Source organism: Diprion similis, chromosome 3 (assembly GCF_021155765.1).
Source record: "Diprion similis isolate iyDipSimi1 chromosome 3, iyDipSimi1.1, whole genome shotgun sequence".
NCBI classification, from domain to species: domain Eukaryota; kingdom Metazoa; phylum Arthropoda; class Insecta; order Hymenoptera; family Diprionidae; genus Diprion; species Diprion similis.
In genome coordinates, this window is record NC_060107.1 from 12,806,882 (window position 1) to 12,824,197 (window position 17,316).

Genomic DNA, 17,316 nt, shown 5'->3' on the forward strand with positions numbered 1-17,316 from the left:
AATTGCCGTTACCGTCACTCGGTAACAGTTATAAGAGCATGACTAAGCAAACGAAAACCAGTTTCATCTTTTTGTCCTGTCTTGAATTAATCAATTTCTCGTTATTCTCAAACTCCACACATTTTATTCGGAACTGTTTGGACCATTTCCCGTCAAAATCAAACAATCTACAATTACTAAAACTACAAATCAGTATCGAAAACTCAATTGCAGTTAAGTTTTGTGCAAACTTACGGCGTTGTTGACGGTATCATAAAATAATGTAATCTCAAAGATTGTAGCAACTTATCAATTATTTTGGCAACACAGATTCTTTCACCTTTGAAAATTGATTTTAAGAATTCTATGCCGTGTTCGTTTTTTCTTGTCTTATTCTTGAGGAATGGGACATATAGGTATGGTTTATACTCTTGAACAGTTGAGAGATGACAACTGCAGTCAAGTGCATAAACATATACACTCCATTCCATTCCGTCGCGACGTATGGACACTTATATACCGTGTATTCCTGTATCTACTGGTAAGCACAGATGTCACTCCCACCAGACTTTCTCACGCGTGCTCCGTGTTTCTTAGCAGTTTTTTCTCTCTCCCTCACTTCGAATCATCTTTAGAGTCTAGTCTGTTGCTCGGTTGCATTTATGGCTTGAACTGCGCAGTCACCTTGCACCGAGGGGTAAAAATCTATAACTGGATTCACTCCACTCGGTGTATTTTCTTCGATTAAGATCAATCGTAATTGGGTGCAACGTGAGGAAGTTTTTTGGTTTTAAACTAACCATAGACAAAAATTTATTCATGAAGAATCAAGATCGCGGTACTTCGGTGTGGTCCTGGGTTTTCTACAGCCGTTGACGTTTCGGTCAATCTGCTTCAATAGATACTGGCATTTCAGTTCGGAGTTTTTTTTATACGATTTGAAGTGTCTTGCAATGATCGCCTGAATGCATCTAAGATAAGCATGTCACCTTCGGTAATTTCTTCCTTAGGTTTAACTTAGTTAGACATGAACTGGTATGTCGAAGTATGTGATTCAAACCTGAGTCGGGCGGGAATTTTCATAACTGCTCTACCTTATTTTTCAGGCTACCCGATATTGCAGTTCAAGCTTGACTTCTGCTTCTTTTCACGAATGTTTGCTTAGAGGAAAGATTTGAGTTCTTGCTACTCGTGCGGTTGGTTAGTCTTTCTATCTATATCTTTCTATATCTGTTATGCTTGAAACAAAATTCATCCAAATTCGATATAGCACCATAATGTTGGAAATCAATATTGGTAAAACACGGTGAATTCTATTCAGGAATGGGGCGGAAATTTGAACATTTTAATGGTATTTCTTGGCCTGTGGAGAAACGTTGTGGAAACAGGTATCCACACTGTACAGTCTGTGACTCGTGTCTCGGTAAAAAGTAGCCACGACGAGCCTCAGCCTAGCGGACAACCTTATGTAGACTGAGTCAGGAAGAGTACCGGGAAAGAGGGAGAAAAAACTGCCAAAGTACGATACTTGTCGTCGTCCACAGAGTATGCCTGAGTGTGCTGTGTGAGCGTTTGTCGTATAACTTCTAGATACACTCGCTGTTGCAATTTCCTTTTTTGTGAAAACGAGACATCAATTATGCGCTTCAAATCATCGCGAGAACGTTTAACTATTCAGCAAACAGTATCATCAGCAGGTCTTCGTCCATATTGATCCTTGCAGGCAAACGAATGTCTTCTGGTGAATATTATTCTGCAATAATTCTGTTCGCAATGACAAAGTTGAGTTACCGTTTTACTGGTAGGTGATTTGTTAAGGTTGAAGCGTGCGAAAAACAGTAAACCTGCAGCAGAATGGTTGTCAGTCTTCTCGATGAATATACATTCAATGAAATCCCCACCGTGTATAGCTATGATGTACGAATTAGCGGTTCAACAGTGTTGTTGCTTTGATTTCTCTACGCTGCAAACATCGATAAAGTTTTTGTGTTGCAGCAAACTTAGGGAATCAAATGGCTGGATTAATTCTGAGATTTCTTAGCACACTCGAATCAAGTCAATGCATTCGTCATCTCATGTAAAGGTATTTCCTATTAGAGTTACACTCATTATTTTGTTTTAAATGTAACCAATGCGGTACAGCAAAGGTGGAACAGGATTTCCAAAGATTGTAAGCTCGGTTAAGTAATCATGCCAGAATGCTAATTAAAAACTCGTTATTTGCGATCTTCTTGGAATTCTTCGATGCGCCATATTTTTTTCCACTTCATCAACTAGCTGTAAATAACGGTTGTAGTACTGAAGTAAGTGCCAAATCTGGTAATGACAGAATTAAATAGAAATAAGCCACTGGCTGTCAATTTCTTATTTTTCAAAGAATACATTTGTCCATGGATCTATTTTCTCTCTGCAGCGTATCGGTTATAAAAGACTCTCAGACCTCAGAAATGGACTCAGTTTTAGTTTTCGGGGAAGACGTTACCTGTGGTCCATTTCACTCACGGTTCACCGTCCGTGTCTGATTGATATTTCTGTCTCTTACTCTCTTTACTTCTCTATCATCCTTTTATTTCTTCTTAGCTTCTGGTCGTAGGATTTAATGAAAATGTTACTCCGAGATTGGGAAAGATGCTTTTGGCCTTTCACTCTTAATCAGCTACGCTCTTTGTACGTGTAACGCTATTTAGTGTGAAGATTATACGTTTGGGTCCAGGGCAGCGTAAACGCCCACAATCTATACGGAGTAGTGATCGTCATTTGATATGGAAAGTGTTAGGATCTCTTTGAATAATTCTCGGGGATTACGAAAACTCGGTATTCCATAAATCGGACCATTTCATCGCTCGGTGTCGACGGGAGATCCTCGAGAAAAACATCCTCCGGGGTTTCTTTAATAATTGTATTTGGTTACGAGCAATTGTGGGCGTCTTATTTTTTGGTTTTAAATTATACTTTTACCACAAATACTCCGTTGCACAAGATCCCGGCTTTCCCATAGAGGCTTGCTGTAATAATGTTTAATCTGAATTTAATAAACGGTTAGCTGCTTATGCGGTTTGTACGAAATAATAAATAAATAAATGTCAGAGTCTGTCGTATATTTTGGGCTTCTGCAACAATAGCGACAGTTTGACACGCCCCCGTGATACTCTTTCAGGCCTAATTACTATATAATGATGGATCATTACGTCGTTTGAGATCCTCAAGTAACAATTGCAAGGAAGTACTGCAGATCATGTCAAAGAGCACGTCTCGATCGAAAATCACATCATTACCCTCGAAACGAATATTTCATTTTGGTAATGAGGTTGAAACACGTTAAAGAAAGTTATAATTTACAAGACTGGCTCTCCGCGTGACTGTGTAGGTATTTCGTCCGAAATTTAATGATCTTCGTTAATCGGCTGTCCACATACAACACGTGACCGTGCGGCTCCGGCAGCATCAGCATCATCGTGGCGGCACTAGCATAACGAATGCCAAATAATGAGCCCAAACTCTCGGATCACTCGGGGCGATACAGCTTTCAATGTTATAATAAACGACACACTCTCCGTTCACCATTTTGTTCGACAATTTCCACGTCCAATCCAAATTCAGAGGCTCGAACCACTTATCCTTATCCTACGGTAAACGGGACTTGCACTCATTCGGCTCGAATTATATTTGCCACGTCGAGATTGAGTGAGTTCTGATGAAAGAAAAATAGATCAGAGATAAGAAAAAGAAGATGCCGATGATGCCAAGAATGCTAACGTCATCGTTCTAATCAAAGATATTAAACCAACACTCGCGGGATCAGGAGAGTTCTGAGATCTAGGCGTTAACTAAGGTACATTACTTCTTCGTCCAAGTAATCAAAAGGTAACGCTTACATTTCACGCTTTTTCAAAATATCTTCCTTCCTCTTCTTTTAATTCTAGCTCCTAGTTCTGGACTACACTCTTGAGTTTGTAATTCTATCAAAAGCCAAGCTGCGGGTTTTCATATTGCTCATGCTGCCACTCTTTTGGTGTTCCAATCTTGAATTTCGATAAAAATTTTGAGCCCTTTTTTGACCATAAACTAATCCACTTTTGACGTTAACATTATTTTAATTAATACTTCAAGGTCTTGAAGTTATAAAGAATCTTAGTAACTTAATGTTTCGTTTGAAGCAGCAGTCGTTGCTTATTTCGGGTCTTTGGTCTAGAAAATAATAGGGTTCGGGTTTGTTTGCGATCCCGGGAAGTCAGTTTCTTCTGGGTAAAAACAACTTCGACTTCGGTCTCTTGACCGTTTCTTACCCGCTTATATATATCGGAAAGCAAGGGGAAGGCATCAGGCTAGATTGCCAGAGAATCCTGGCAAAAACCACATTCAGTAATTACCTTCAAGTCGGTAGGAGGAAAGACGACTGGATCTTTTCGCGAGGGATGAATGCTGCTTTCAAACCGCAGAGACAAAGCAATATCCCTTCTTTACTCCGAGGGGACAGAAGAAGATTAGCAGACAACGGTGTCATCTTCCTTCCCGAGAGAAGGACGCTTGATCACCGCTCCCGGGTAATGGAAACTGCGGGTCCTCGAAGTTGGCTGGACCCCTTCTTATTCTGCCCTCACTTTATTCCCCATGATTATTGCCACCTGTCGGGTTTTACGCTTCGGGACAGAACCTCGTGCAAAAAGAGTCCAACAACCATTAAAGCCCTCAAGCCAAAGAGGAATGCATGAGATGAATATTCGTGGTATCATTTTTTACAAAACGCCGACATCTCATATAATTTGCCAATGCTGATCCCGCTCATTGTCTGTACACTATATGACCGATACAGCTTCAGCATGGAAATCTCTTGTAGCAATTGTTTCTCCGATGTCTGTGCCTCATCGTCTTCGTGAAGTAGCAGGAGTTAAGCTCGTTGACATGATACTCGTGAGGTCAGAGCAAAGTCGGTTTATGAGCTTTGATTCCCATCGCTGCGTCGACACAACCGGGTCAACGGTTTTAATCGTTCTATCATTGCCAGTCGACGAGCTTGAATCGGTTAATTGACTTGGATCGTCTTCCGATTTTAAGGCTGGTGCGATTTCAGTTCACATACAAGTTTTCCTTTAGCTTCATTCTTAATCTCTCCGACAGTCACTTAACTGCAAATGGTCAAACTTTATATCGGTCGCATAAATGGTTCTGCCTCGAAATTTTAGGATGTAATCATGTCTGCAACTTGGTGGTATTCTCGGAGAGGGACAGCCTCGAGATACGGGGGTAATAATAATTAGGAATCGGACAGCTGCGTGTTACTGATGTTGTTGCTGATTTCCTGAGGGCCTCTGGGCTCGTCAAGGTCGTCCATGGGTGTCATTGAAGTGGAATGTGGGCCTCGGAGCTACTCTTGAATGTATTATCACAACGTTGTATTCTCGTGATAATGTGATTCGATCGCGAGCTCTTGCCAGTTTTTCATGAGTTCCCATATCGAAATGCTTCTTAAGCAATTCATGAAAGGATACTGAAGCTTCTTAGGGTTGCAGAGTCAATAAACGTTCGTTCTTTGCTCGCTGTAGGCGCGTGTCTTGTATCAACGATGTAAAAGAAAAGGGGGGAAAGGAGTGGGAGAAACGGGGTAGAATTGAAGAGGAGCGATATGGTTTTACGTTCCGTTTATAAGAACGTCAAGCCCATTCTTAGGCCCATAGCTATGGTCTTTGACTCCCACGTCACGCGTACGACGCGTGGGAGAGTTAACCACCGGAGGAAAAGGAGCCGAAGAGTAAAGGGTTCACACGCAGGCCAATAGTTTATTATCATTTCGCTATTTCTTGTCGGGCGAAGGGTGGTGTGTCGTAATTTATAAGCTATAACGCAATCTACATGTATTGTTTATTTTCCTTCCACTCGACTTGCGCGACACGCCATGATTAGTGAGACTAAACGTCAAAATAGTCTTGGAGTTCCTAGCTTCATAACAATTTCTTTAACCAACCTCGCGCACGGACATTTTCTTGTGCACCACCTAAACCTTCTTTTTTTGCTTCAGATGTAAGGACCATTTTGGTACAGAAATGCTTTTCAATAATACATGTAGGAGGGAGAGTTTGTTGTATATCAGTGACAGTTTCTAGCATCAAGTGTTTGCCTACCGCCATCTGTCGGTTCGTTTTTTACTTTGCCTCAGAAAAATCAGACTCGTTTTTGGATCCTTCGGTGATTATGACATTTCCGACAGCCTGCCTCAAGAGAAACCATGTAATTAGTTATTTCTTTTTCTCTTCTGCTAATAAATTTTCCGGAACAAATCAAGCTTCGACTCATCGATAATTGCGCTTCTCACGATTATCGCCACCCTGGTCTCGACACCGAAACGGAAGAGCCCAAGCACTAGCCGGAACTGTCCCACAGGGTCAGGAAATCAAGTCATTGTATGAGCAAGTTGGGCTTCCCTGGCACCACTTCCTCTACGTTGTGGCCCTAGAATTTGACCTGCTGTAACCGAATAGCGCGGATAGACGCATCGGTGATTCCTAGTTAGGCGAACACTTTGGTTCTCTTCCCGAACAGATTTTCGTCAGCATTCTTCTCCAGTCTTGTTCCAAAACGTGCAACCGACGCACACGTGGAAGTAAAATACGTTCTTGGTCTTTCACCCATGTTACGCGTACCCGGGTATGCAAAGCTTCACCACCAGAGTCTCACGTTTCAAAGCCGCAACCCGCTCCGTCGGTGTGATGAGGATTTTTCGTATCACCCTTCGGCCCTGCAGTCGAGGTCCGTGGTCACATAGCGGAAGATCGTTCGTCTGGTAAAGTCAACTCGGTCTTCGGTTACGTTTCTCCATCCCTCTGTCCATCCGACGATGGCGGTTTACTGATAAAAGAATGTCCAATCATTTTCGCAGTACACCACGGTTACAGATTACGTTACATGAGATACAAGTTTTACATGCAAAACAGGCAAAGGTACTGGTAAGTATAAAAAGTACTCTGAGGACAATACGCACGGTGAAGATGGAGGACAGAGTTGCAAGAAGTAGATAAAAAATTGTGGCTCATGGTGTCTTCGTTCTTGGAATGCTCGACGTCTTGATTTTCTTAGTCTGTTGATCCTTGATGAGGACATGGAACGTTTGACGGGATAACACGGTGTGGTATAGGGTCTAATTGGGGAGTAATTGAAGGGGATGATGACCTTGAAAGTAACTTGATATCTTTGCAAACAAGGAGGCTCCATCCTCCCCAAGAGCGAGTGTTCCTCGTGGTCCAAGGGCAGCCTCTCTTCGACCCCTCGGCCCGCAGTTACTCAATCCACGTGGGAAGCTTGCCTGATATGACCGGTCGTCTCCAGCTCGATACCTCTCTCGCACTCGCTCTTGCGTATTGAATTACCGTTGCCGCAGTTCGGTATCTCTTGCTCGAGTTTACACCTTCGGAAGGAAAAGCTCTGGAATTGGAGAGAATCGGTTAGCTAATAGTAAGTCGCAAAAGAAAATGAGAAAACTCATTTTGACGTGTCTTTTCGTTACTGGACCTCTTCAGGAACGAACCTTCTCGACTTCTTCTTTGTGCGGCTAGTAGCGTGACAAGCATAATTCTGGCTATGCGGCTAAGAGGAAGAGAAGAGAAGGAGAGACCTTGACACGACGCAAGAAGCTACCGACGTTCAGGACTCGAAGCCCAATCCAGGAGTCGAGTCCATTAACATTCGGCCCGGCAAATTACAAGCCTCGCTAATGGACCTTCGGGACCCGGTCCTCGGAGATGAGTGCCGACGATATCGCGATGCCCGCCCGCGCAAATGCACTACTTTTCTGGGGTGCTTTACTGCTTCCTTAAATCTATCTCGATCCTGCAACGTCTCTTGACCCTGATCCCAGTCGGAATATTACGTGCACAAACCTGCTGGTTTTTAACAGTTTCAGAGTTTGGACCTTTTTGTTTTTCGTCTCATAAATGAAGAGCTAATCAGCTCAATCTAACATCTATGGAAATGTCCGTCAAGTTCACAAGACCTTTTCGCGTTTGGAACGAGCACTTTGTCCCTGAATCACAATCCGGATCTACCCCGAATCTGTTGCAGCATTCCTTTTCATCTTTTTTTCCGCTAATTAGTTTGGAGATTTCAGTTTAAGATAAAACACTCGGATTCTTTCTGGGATGATGTCCTTTGCGACTGACTTACCCAGAGTATGAGAAATCTTAATCAGACCAAGAGTGCGGAGTTTTGAGTCTCGTGACAACTATTTCTACGACTTCTTCAAAAACACGGTTTATGATCATCGAAACTTGGTAGGTGGTGACTGCGGTGACGACAAGAAGTGCCGCCCTATCAAAAAAGTCGTCGGCATCTCAAAGCAAAAACAGATTATTGGTCCTAGAAATTGTTACTGCGGTCACCCGACCGCGTAGTGTAACACCTTTATAAAATGCGAGAAGATCATTTTATTCATAGGTTAAAATCAATTTTCTGTGTTTCATGCAGCTGCGAGCGCTGAAAACGTCTTATTAGAATTTCGCACCAATTTCATAAGAAAAAGGAACGCCTAATTTACAACCGGCTCTTTGCTTTGTGAACCGTCGTCAACGAGTAGAGTCCCATCCTCGCCACATTGAGTAATGGCATTGAAAGGTATATTATTTCAGCGACGAGATGGTCAAATTACCGGGAGACCAGAAAGAGGCTTTTTGTCGCTTCGCTTCGTCGAACATAGTTTTCGATCGCTATCAACGGACAACATCTCTGTCCCTAAGGATTTACCGTAATTACATTACACCCCCTTCCCCCCTCCCCCTCTCCCCGCCCCTTAATCTTTCCCTTCCTAACGTGTAAGTCCTTTCAACGTTCCAAGATCACATTGGCAAAGAAGTAAAATTTTTATTTCAAAGCAAGCGAATATTCTGCTGAGCTATACGGAATGAAACAGTTGAGACAATCCGTTTCTTCTCATTACGGTGGCATTAATTCATGCCCGCTTTAGTCAACACGTTGTTGTTCCATGCGGCTAACAATAGGCAAGATGAGTTAGCAGTATTCGTCGGTAAAATCTTCAGCTCGATAGAACGTGCCTCGTGCTCTGTCTGGACGTATTGTTGAGCTCTGGGTTTATGGGGGAAGGAGAATCGATAAAAACTAGCCAGCACATTGTCATCGAAGATACAGTATAGATCCTTCGATGGTATTCGATACGGTTGAGTCCCTGGATATTACTGGAGGCGCAGAACTAGCGATCGCTAAAACTGGTGATCGAATTTTTAGAAAGAATTTGGGTGAGCAGAAATAACAGATTTCAATTGAAACCCGAATATGAGCTTCTTTTGTTTATATTTTATCGTGGAATTGGTCCAGCATTGCGATAACTTTAACTGACAGTGAATTGTGTGAGATTGAGAAATATCCAAGCATGGGTATGAGGTGAATCAACCGGTGGCAGGACGACGCTCTTTTGAGGTGCAATGAAACTAGTTTTACCCGAGTGGGTAGTCAGGCAGGCAGGTAGGAAGGTATCGATGACCCGTAGCTGCGCATCGAATCGTAGATGGAACATAGAAGAAAAAAATGTTAAACCGTGGATAATTCGACATCTCTATTTGCAGAGCAGCTCCTCGGCAAGCTCGACTTTTTGTCGGTGGCTAAGCATTTTATGTTTGATTTGTTAATCACGAATTTCTTGGCGGACAAAGAAGCAGGGCGAATCGAGTACGCGGCCCTCAAGTAATATCAACCGGACTGATGAAGACACCGGTGTAAATGAGCAAAGACCGGTCGCAGGAGTATCAGCACCTGGCTGCAAAAACTTGAGAAAGAGAACTCATCTCGGGCATCCGCGGGAGCTGAGAAAACTATCTCGTTCAATTTTGTCGTTATATTACGTATATACATAGTGAGATGGTAATATAAAGCTTCGTTCGATAAAATTGGTTCAGGAAGGCTGATCATCGCAGGATCGTGTAAAAGTAAATCTCTGGAGTTTTTAACTCTGATACACGAATTCCTCGGCATGTTGTGAACACCGCAACGGCAAAGATCAGGATCTTTTTACCGTCGTAAAGTGATTAAAAAATATCGATCCCTCCTCAACCGGCGATTAAAACCTAAAGATTCTATAAGTCATCATTTCTAATAGCTCTCCCTTCTTGCCTGCTTTTTGTCATGTTAAAGTAAATAGCTACACCCAATCCACCACCCTGTACCGTGTGTTTAAAAGGAATGAAATTTTAATTACATCCCCTCGAAATTGACCCTACGTTACAAGTAAAACGCCTAGCTTATTAAACTAACCTGACACAACCCAACCTTGGTCAATCTAACCTACCTTATCTCAACTTGACTAAAGAACGTAGCTCGAGTGTTTCAAGAGCATTGACTGGTCACCTCAGCCACTTGCTTCTGTAACACCGCATGACGTGGTTTTGCTTTAGTATATTTCAGAGCGACAGATATAGTCCGTATACAGTTTATTTCGATGATGAATTACCATCTCAGTTCCTCAAGTCCGCATCTTTAGTACCATAACCACACCAATGAAGCATTTCATTGCGCACAGTTGGCATGGCTCAATTTCATCGGATCATGTAACATCATTCATGAACTCGTAGAAATGTCTTCGGGGAGCTTCAAAGCGCTGATGTAACCTCAGCAATTAGTGTAGAAAGTTTCGTCAGTGCAGGATACGATTCTAGGTGATATTCCGGGTTCGAAGTATCTTTGCTCCGAAATTCTCACACAGGGTTTAATTAAAATCTTTCGTTTGTCCGCACGGAGATACAGAGGTAGAAACATTGAGACGGTGAAGGAACGTGTTAATTTCGGACTAGAAGAGCACCGACTCGATTGGAACAAAATGGTACAAACCCGGTTTTATGGCTGGCTGGCTGGCTGGCTAGCTGGCACCTAGATGTCTGCCTTATGGGTACCTTTAATTGAATTAGCACGTCCGCAAAGACGAACTGCTGCTGGGTAAGTCGCCGCACGCTCTTCAGTGACAAAACAATAGTTAGAATACAGTAGTGAGGATGAAATAATGAAGAACGAGTGTTGTAAAAATTTATATATATATATATACCTGCCACACAGTGGCGGCAGTAAATTTTTACGACGAGGCTCGTCAATACACATGCTGATGGCATTTGCCGATTGAGACGCATCCCACGTTTGGCATATGTATGTATCTGCGCCTCTTTACGCTCACGTCACGCACACATCGGTCAATTTAGGTATAGCTTGTATTTATTTTTTTTTTGGATCGGTTATCGCTTCTCTTTTTGCAAATTCAATTACAAATTTATTTTTAGCAGTGTCCAATTAGTCAAGACGTTGATTCGATATCGAATGACTGGATTTATTTTCCTGGCATTCCATGGAGGGTTTATTTTTATTGTTATTTTTCAGTTTATGAGGTGGATAGAATCTTTTCTTTTATATATATATATATATGTATATATACCTGTGGACGTCTAAAACAACAAGAGAATAAAGGAGACGGCCGGTGCCTTCCGATTTATGAGTTTCAGGTTTCTTTACATACGTTTAAAGTATTTTGTAAATACTGGATTTAATAAATACGAACAAATACTTTGTATTTGTAAGCAATTTCTGGCACAAAGGGGGGCCAGGCGTATCTCTAATGACGCTAAGTAATAAGGCAAACTTGACTTCTAGCTTCCGAACAGTTATCATATTTCTAGCATCTGGACATGGGAGCAGAGAGAGGTTCGGCAATAATAAAGTGTTAATTTTCTCAACAAACAGTGGAAACCGGACAAAATATCAAAACAAACATTGCGGCTCCTGTGAAAACGGATTCCCCAACTTGGTATCATTCCGCATATGGATCAAATCGTAAACCAGCAGAGTGAAACTCGTCGATACGCCACATGAAATAAAAAAAGAATCATCAGCAAATGTAGTGCTTTTTCTTTATACTTGTTATTTCGAGAATGCGTGCCTTGGAATACGGATATAATTTTACAATCCATTAAGTACTCGGTCGCTGATTGTGGGATGAACATGAATAACGTAAGTAGGTATCCTCCAACGCAGGGGACCAAGAGATCAAAGGACCTTTCGCTGACTTGAATGGGACTTCCGCTAGCATTAGTTGCCGGCAATTTGCATTGAAATGTGAATTGATACAGGATCCCAGTGTTAGTTTTCAATGCGGCTTAGCTTTGGCTTACACGGAACAGTTCCCGGTTTAAATCCTTTGGATCTATGTGCTTTGCCAAAACCATTTTGCATAGAATCGTGGTGAGAAGGGTTAAGTTAAAACGTGCAAAACCGTTGCAATTTTCACCAGTTTCAATTCAAAAATTGGACTCTGGATTGAGCGTTGATTTGACAGAGTTTCTCACTTACTCGTGGCAGCAGAGCTTGAAGTTTCTCTTCTGTTTGATATGAGGTGATATGAGGACAGAGTAATACAAGATCGAAGAAATTTTCTCCCTCAATCAATCCTCGTTTGACGGATTGGCTCTCGGGTATTTCTCGCCAGTTTTTTGCCTCCGCTGGTCTCGTTGCCACCTCGTCTGGAGTCGCCTAGAGCTCATAGCTCGGGTGGAATGTATCGGTTCGCTGAGAAAGGAGCGCTCGCGAATCTTCCTCTCGTCATATCCCTCGAGCCTTCCTGGTACGTGTAGTCACTCCGCGCAATGGCAGCTTTAGAAGAAATCGTCGCCTAACCTGGACCAAGGTTCTGCCGACGCCCTTGAGGGTACCTGCAGCCTGCTGCCTCGAGTTGATTCTCTCCCGTGTCTCCGTCAGACAACTCCGTTTATAGCTATGCTTGGTCCAGTGGCAGCTGCGTCGATCCTCTCTCTCTCTTTTTCTCTCTCTTTCTCTCTCTCTCTGGTCGCGACCGCGAGACTCTTCGATGCACTCTATGCGCGAGGTTTTCTTATGAGCATGAAGTCGTGTACTAATAAGTTTGTCGCTGCTCGCGCTATATCGAGACATGGAATTCGATGTACACTTTTGCAGGTAGTTTGATTACTACCTCCGTTTTTACGAAATACACGTCCTTCGCCATTAAAACCGTAAAAAAAAAATTTTTCCCTGACATTCTTGAACTCAGATTTTGGTAAAATCGGCCGGGAAATCTTCTCCTGTATCTTCTTTCAGCTTGATTAGGGCCCGTTTTCAGTTTCCGTAGAAACAGGGGCAACTAACCGCGACCAGGACTTCTACAGGGATCACTGATTGAGATCGGAGTCCCAGGGAAGATATGCGGCAGCCCAGGGAGGCTGTAAGCACCTGTCTTTTGTCGGCTTGACTTCTTCCACAAACATGTCAAACTCGGGTGTCTTCTTTTATCTGTATAATTATTCTCACGGTGACTATATTCTTTGTAAAATTTATTCCTCCGATCCTTATAGCTTTTCTACGAACAACCATGGAAGTAACGACCGCTGATTAACTATCGTTAATGCTCGTCAGGGCGATTTACGTGCGAACTAACCATAGAGACAACTATGACAAGTGAAGAATGAAGAATATTGAAAGATCAGAAAAAAATCTGAATCCGTAAAGGAACGAGACACCTCTTAACTAATCAGTCACTGCATTTTTCGGTCCAGACGTTGCCGTCTAGCATAGATAAGAACAGAGCCACGAGAGCATTGTACAAAGGAATTCTAACCTGTATATAAAAAGAGTTGCCGATAGGCACAAAAAATGTATCCAAAGGCTGGACACACTCGTGCTCGAAATTTGTTCCGACGTGCTCCGACACCGTGAAGGGTTCGATCGTTGCCACGAATCAAGACAACCGGTTGGATCCTTTCCTCGCTCACTCAGCGTTGCTTGACGATTGTCAAGTATCACATATTGATATCGAATCTAGACATTACGCGATGGCAATAGATTCTCCTTGGCTAAAATTTCTTCTCTCTGTTTCAGCTGCACGTCAATGTATGTGGGAGAGTATTGTCAACATCCAAACCCCTGCCACACGGGGCCGGGTCCACGGTGTCAAAACGGCGGCTCCTGCAGCGTGCGAGAATACTATGGGGGTGGTACACCATCTTTCTTCTGTACATGCCCCGTTGGGTTCACAGCGAGTCTGTGTGAAATCCCTGTAGCCAATGCTTGCGACTCATCGCCATGCAAGAACAGCGCCACCTGCACCCTGAAGTCCTTACGCGAGTACGCCTGCACCTGTGCCATGGGATTCACGGGTAAGTTTGTCATATTTTGAATTTTCATTCATTCGTGTTAAAATAGTGAATTGCTAACGACGGAATGGTCCGTCGTTTGCTATAGTTTAATGCGCATGCGTTACGATCGGAGAGCAGTTATCTCCCAGGAGGAACAAACGTTACAAATTTAGACAACATTTCGCCGCAAGTATGTGATCTCAAATATTTAACAGTTGCTAGTGTCAAATATAACTGCGAACGACAACTGTGAAAATTTTTTAGGTTATGTTCATGACGATTGGTCGCCCTGGCAAACAATTGCTCTTGAATTGTAGCGCGTGTGTATTAAATTGTAGCAGAGGACGGACCATTCTGTCTTTAACTCTGTATATCAAATCTTCTGCCGATGAAAAGCATCCGAGAACGTTGAAGCGATGAATGCACTTAACGAGCGTAGACATGTTTGAGGCCTGATTCCGCGAACAGTAGTTCAGATAACATTGCGAATGTTTTTGTCCCCGTATAATGTACAAGTTCTCTGGTAATGCCAACCTCGTTGAAAGTTGAGTTCCCTTCTTAAGTTTTTGCGTTCTTTAGACTTTGCGGCGTTTAAAGAGTGAGCATTCGCAGCTATTTGCCCACTGGCTTGCTTCGAGTCGAGAGGCAGCACGCGCGTTCAGAGTTGACAAATAAATCTAGGAGGAGAAGGAATCCAAGGGAAAGGGAGGGAGAGTATGCCAACGCTGATAATTGGCCCCGTGCAATGCAGTCGTTTGCAACAGCGGGACCTTTACCGCAGTGGATCTCAAACTGGCAAAAAACTTGGAGCCTATCAAACGTTATGCTGTAGTACTAATTACACCGTCCAACTTTTTTTTCCTCCCCACTTTTGACAGTCACACAATTCGGCGAAGGTTAATTTTGTAATATCACTCTGTTAACGGGTTGTTCTTCGATTATTTTGAGCAAAAACTCTGTGCCTGAAGTAGACCCTGCTGAGGACCACTGGCCTGGTGAGTAACCGGTACCCTAACAAACATAAAAAACAAAAAGGTACTAAACAAAGTGACCGACTAGTCACTTGGGTTATTAGTTTCACTAATCAGTATCAGAGCTGCGTGAACGATGAAACACATTACTCTTAAACATTCTGATCGACTTTTACACGCGTCGATGTCTCTAATTTTTGCTCATTGAAATGAGTGATTACCCCATATCAAACGCAGGAGAAATTTGGAGGCTTTTATTTAGATGTGTTTTTTTTCAGGTGAAAATTGCGAGAGACAAGATCACTGCGCCTCCTCACCCTGTCGAAACGGGGCGGAGTGTCGTTCATTGGACTCCAGTTACGTGTGCACCTGTGCGCCAGGATTCGTGGGACCCAACTGTGCCGAGGACATTGAAGAGTGTGACCAGAATCCCTGCAAGCATGGACTGTGCCACAACACGCATGGATCATACAAGTAAGTTCAATTTTAATTTCTAAATTTTCGCGAAGAGTGTGGTCCGATGGAAACAGGTCAAGAGGGCGAATCTTTGAAGCAAATAAATCAGTTGGTACAGAGAGGCTGCTGTTACCGAGTCCGGAGAAAAGGACAGCGGATCTTGACCGAGGTGGGAGGGAGATAGACGGACAGATAGGGAGGGGGATAAAGGCGTATAGAGGACGAGAACATAAATCCGAGCTTTGTTGAGATCAGGCAGAGATATATAGTCGGTTCGTTTCGGCTGACTCGGCAGACCCAGATAATGTCACCGAGGATACCTTGCATGTGGTCAGTATATATTGAATTATGTGTGGGTTTAAGACTCTGGTTCTGATTTTTTTCATTCCTTTTTACATTCGCGACGTTGATCGAGGGTGAATTAGAAGCCAAGCGAAATAGCACTGCGAGTATTGGCTTCTTTTCAGAAGTTTGTCTGAATAGATGGAACTACGCATCAGAAGATTCATATTTTGGACTAAAGAGACATTTCTAGGAGTTTCACCAAAATCTGTGATCCAGAGGTCTGATAGTCCCTTTGTTAAATACCACCTGAATTCTTCCACCAATTCGATTGAACCCGAGACTCAGATCTCTTCTTCAAATTTCTATCCAGTGAATGAGTTTTAATGAAAACTTGTGATATTTACAGAGCTGGATAGCTGATGGCTAGTTTATAATTGCTGAGCACCGATGCGTTAAATAACGTTATTGTAAAATGCTCGTGAAAAATTTTTTCAACTTGTCGATACCGTTTTATTAGAATGTCTGAAGATGACTTTTCACAGGTTTTAACTTCGACAATCAACCGCTATAATAAAGATATTTAGTCTCTGAACTTACCCACGATTTTTTATCTTTAGGGTTTGTAACCGTCCAGACAAATATTCTCATTGGATTGGCCTTTGGCGGAACGATAAGCCGATTCGATTCTAAAAAAATTACCTCAATTGATGGTGGAAGTTGTTCGTCGTACTATTTCCTTCGATTTTCTCATGCTGATGTAAGTGAACAGAAATGGCTCTAAATATTCTGACCTTTCTCGGTGAGAGAGGAGAGACCGTTGGTCAATATCTTTCATTAATATCCGCTGCGTCGTCGAAGAACATGTACTGTCATTCGATTCCGCCTCAATTATCCATTTTGTATGGACGTGAAAATTGCCGTCACCGTATCTCCGAGATCCAAGACACCATCATTCCATGGACCATTACAGATTTGTGCCTACAGATTCCGTGTCGCATTGCGTAAACGTTTTTCAAAATTAGAATAGGAGTAGAATGAATCAAGCGTTTCGGAAGACCAGTGCAAATGATCTTTGCACTCTCTCATCGGAGTATAATCGTTCATTAGGTTAAGTTGAATGAAGGTAAAAATGCGGACTGATGGAACTGAAAGTCACGCGAATGGACGTGGTTAGTAAACAAGTATAACAATGTGAAGACGATAACGGTATTAGGTTCCAATAAATATCAGTCGTACAATTTGAAGATGGCTCTAATAATTCCAGACCCAAGTCGACTTACAATTAATCCCTAGCTTCACCTCATAGATTCTCCTTCGAGACTCGTTTCCCATTAGCTGTGTTAGGCTGAGACATGAAGCCGGTTAGAGTCTGGTCACCATGAGGTAAAAGGCAAAAGAAAAAGAGGCAGAGAGGGGCACGCGTGCACGCACGACTGATCGCTAAGCATGTAGGAGTGAGTGGAGGCGAGCAGGTTGGTATGTATGTAACTCTAAACGTAAAC

At 42.7% G+C, this 17,316-nt stretch overlaps 1 protein-coding gene across 2 annotated transcripts in view; it reads left to right on the forward strand.

The window, feature by feature from the left end:
- LOC124416772 (neurogenic locus Notch protein) overlaps positions 1-17,316 on the forward strand; it is a 152,233-nt gene that overhangs the window by 53,081 nt on the left and 81,836 nt on the right. For both annotated transcript variants that reach the window (XM_046898097.1, XM_046898098.1), the window contains exons 3-4: positions 13,846-14,123; positions 15,352-15,547. In XM_046898097.1, coding sequence (XP_046754053.1) covers positions 13,846-14,123; positions 15,352-15,547 — 474 coding nt within the window. The remainder of the gene's footprint in view (positions 1-13,845; positions 14,124-15,351; positions 15,548-17,316) is intronic.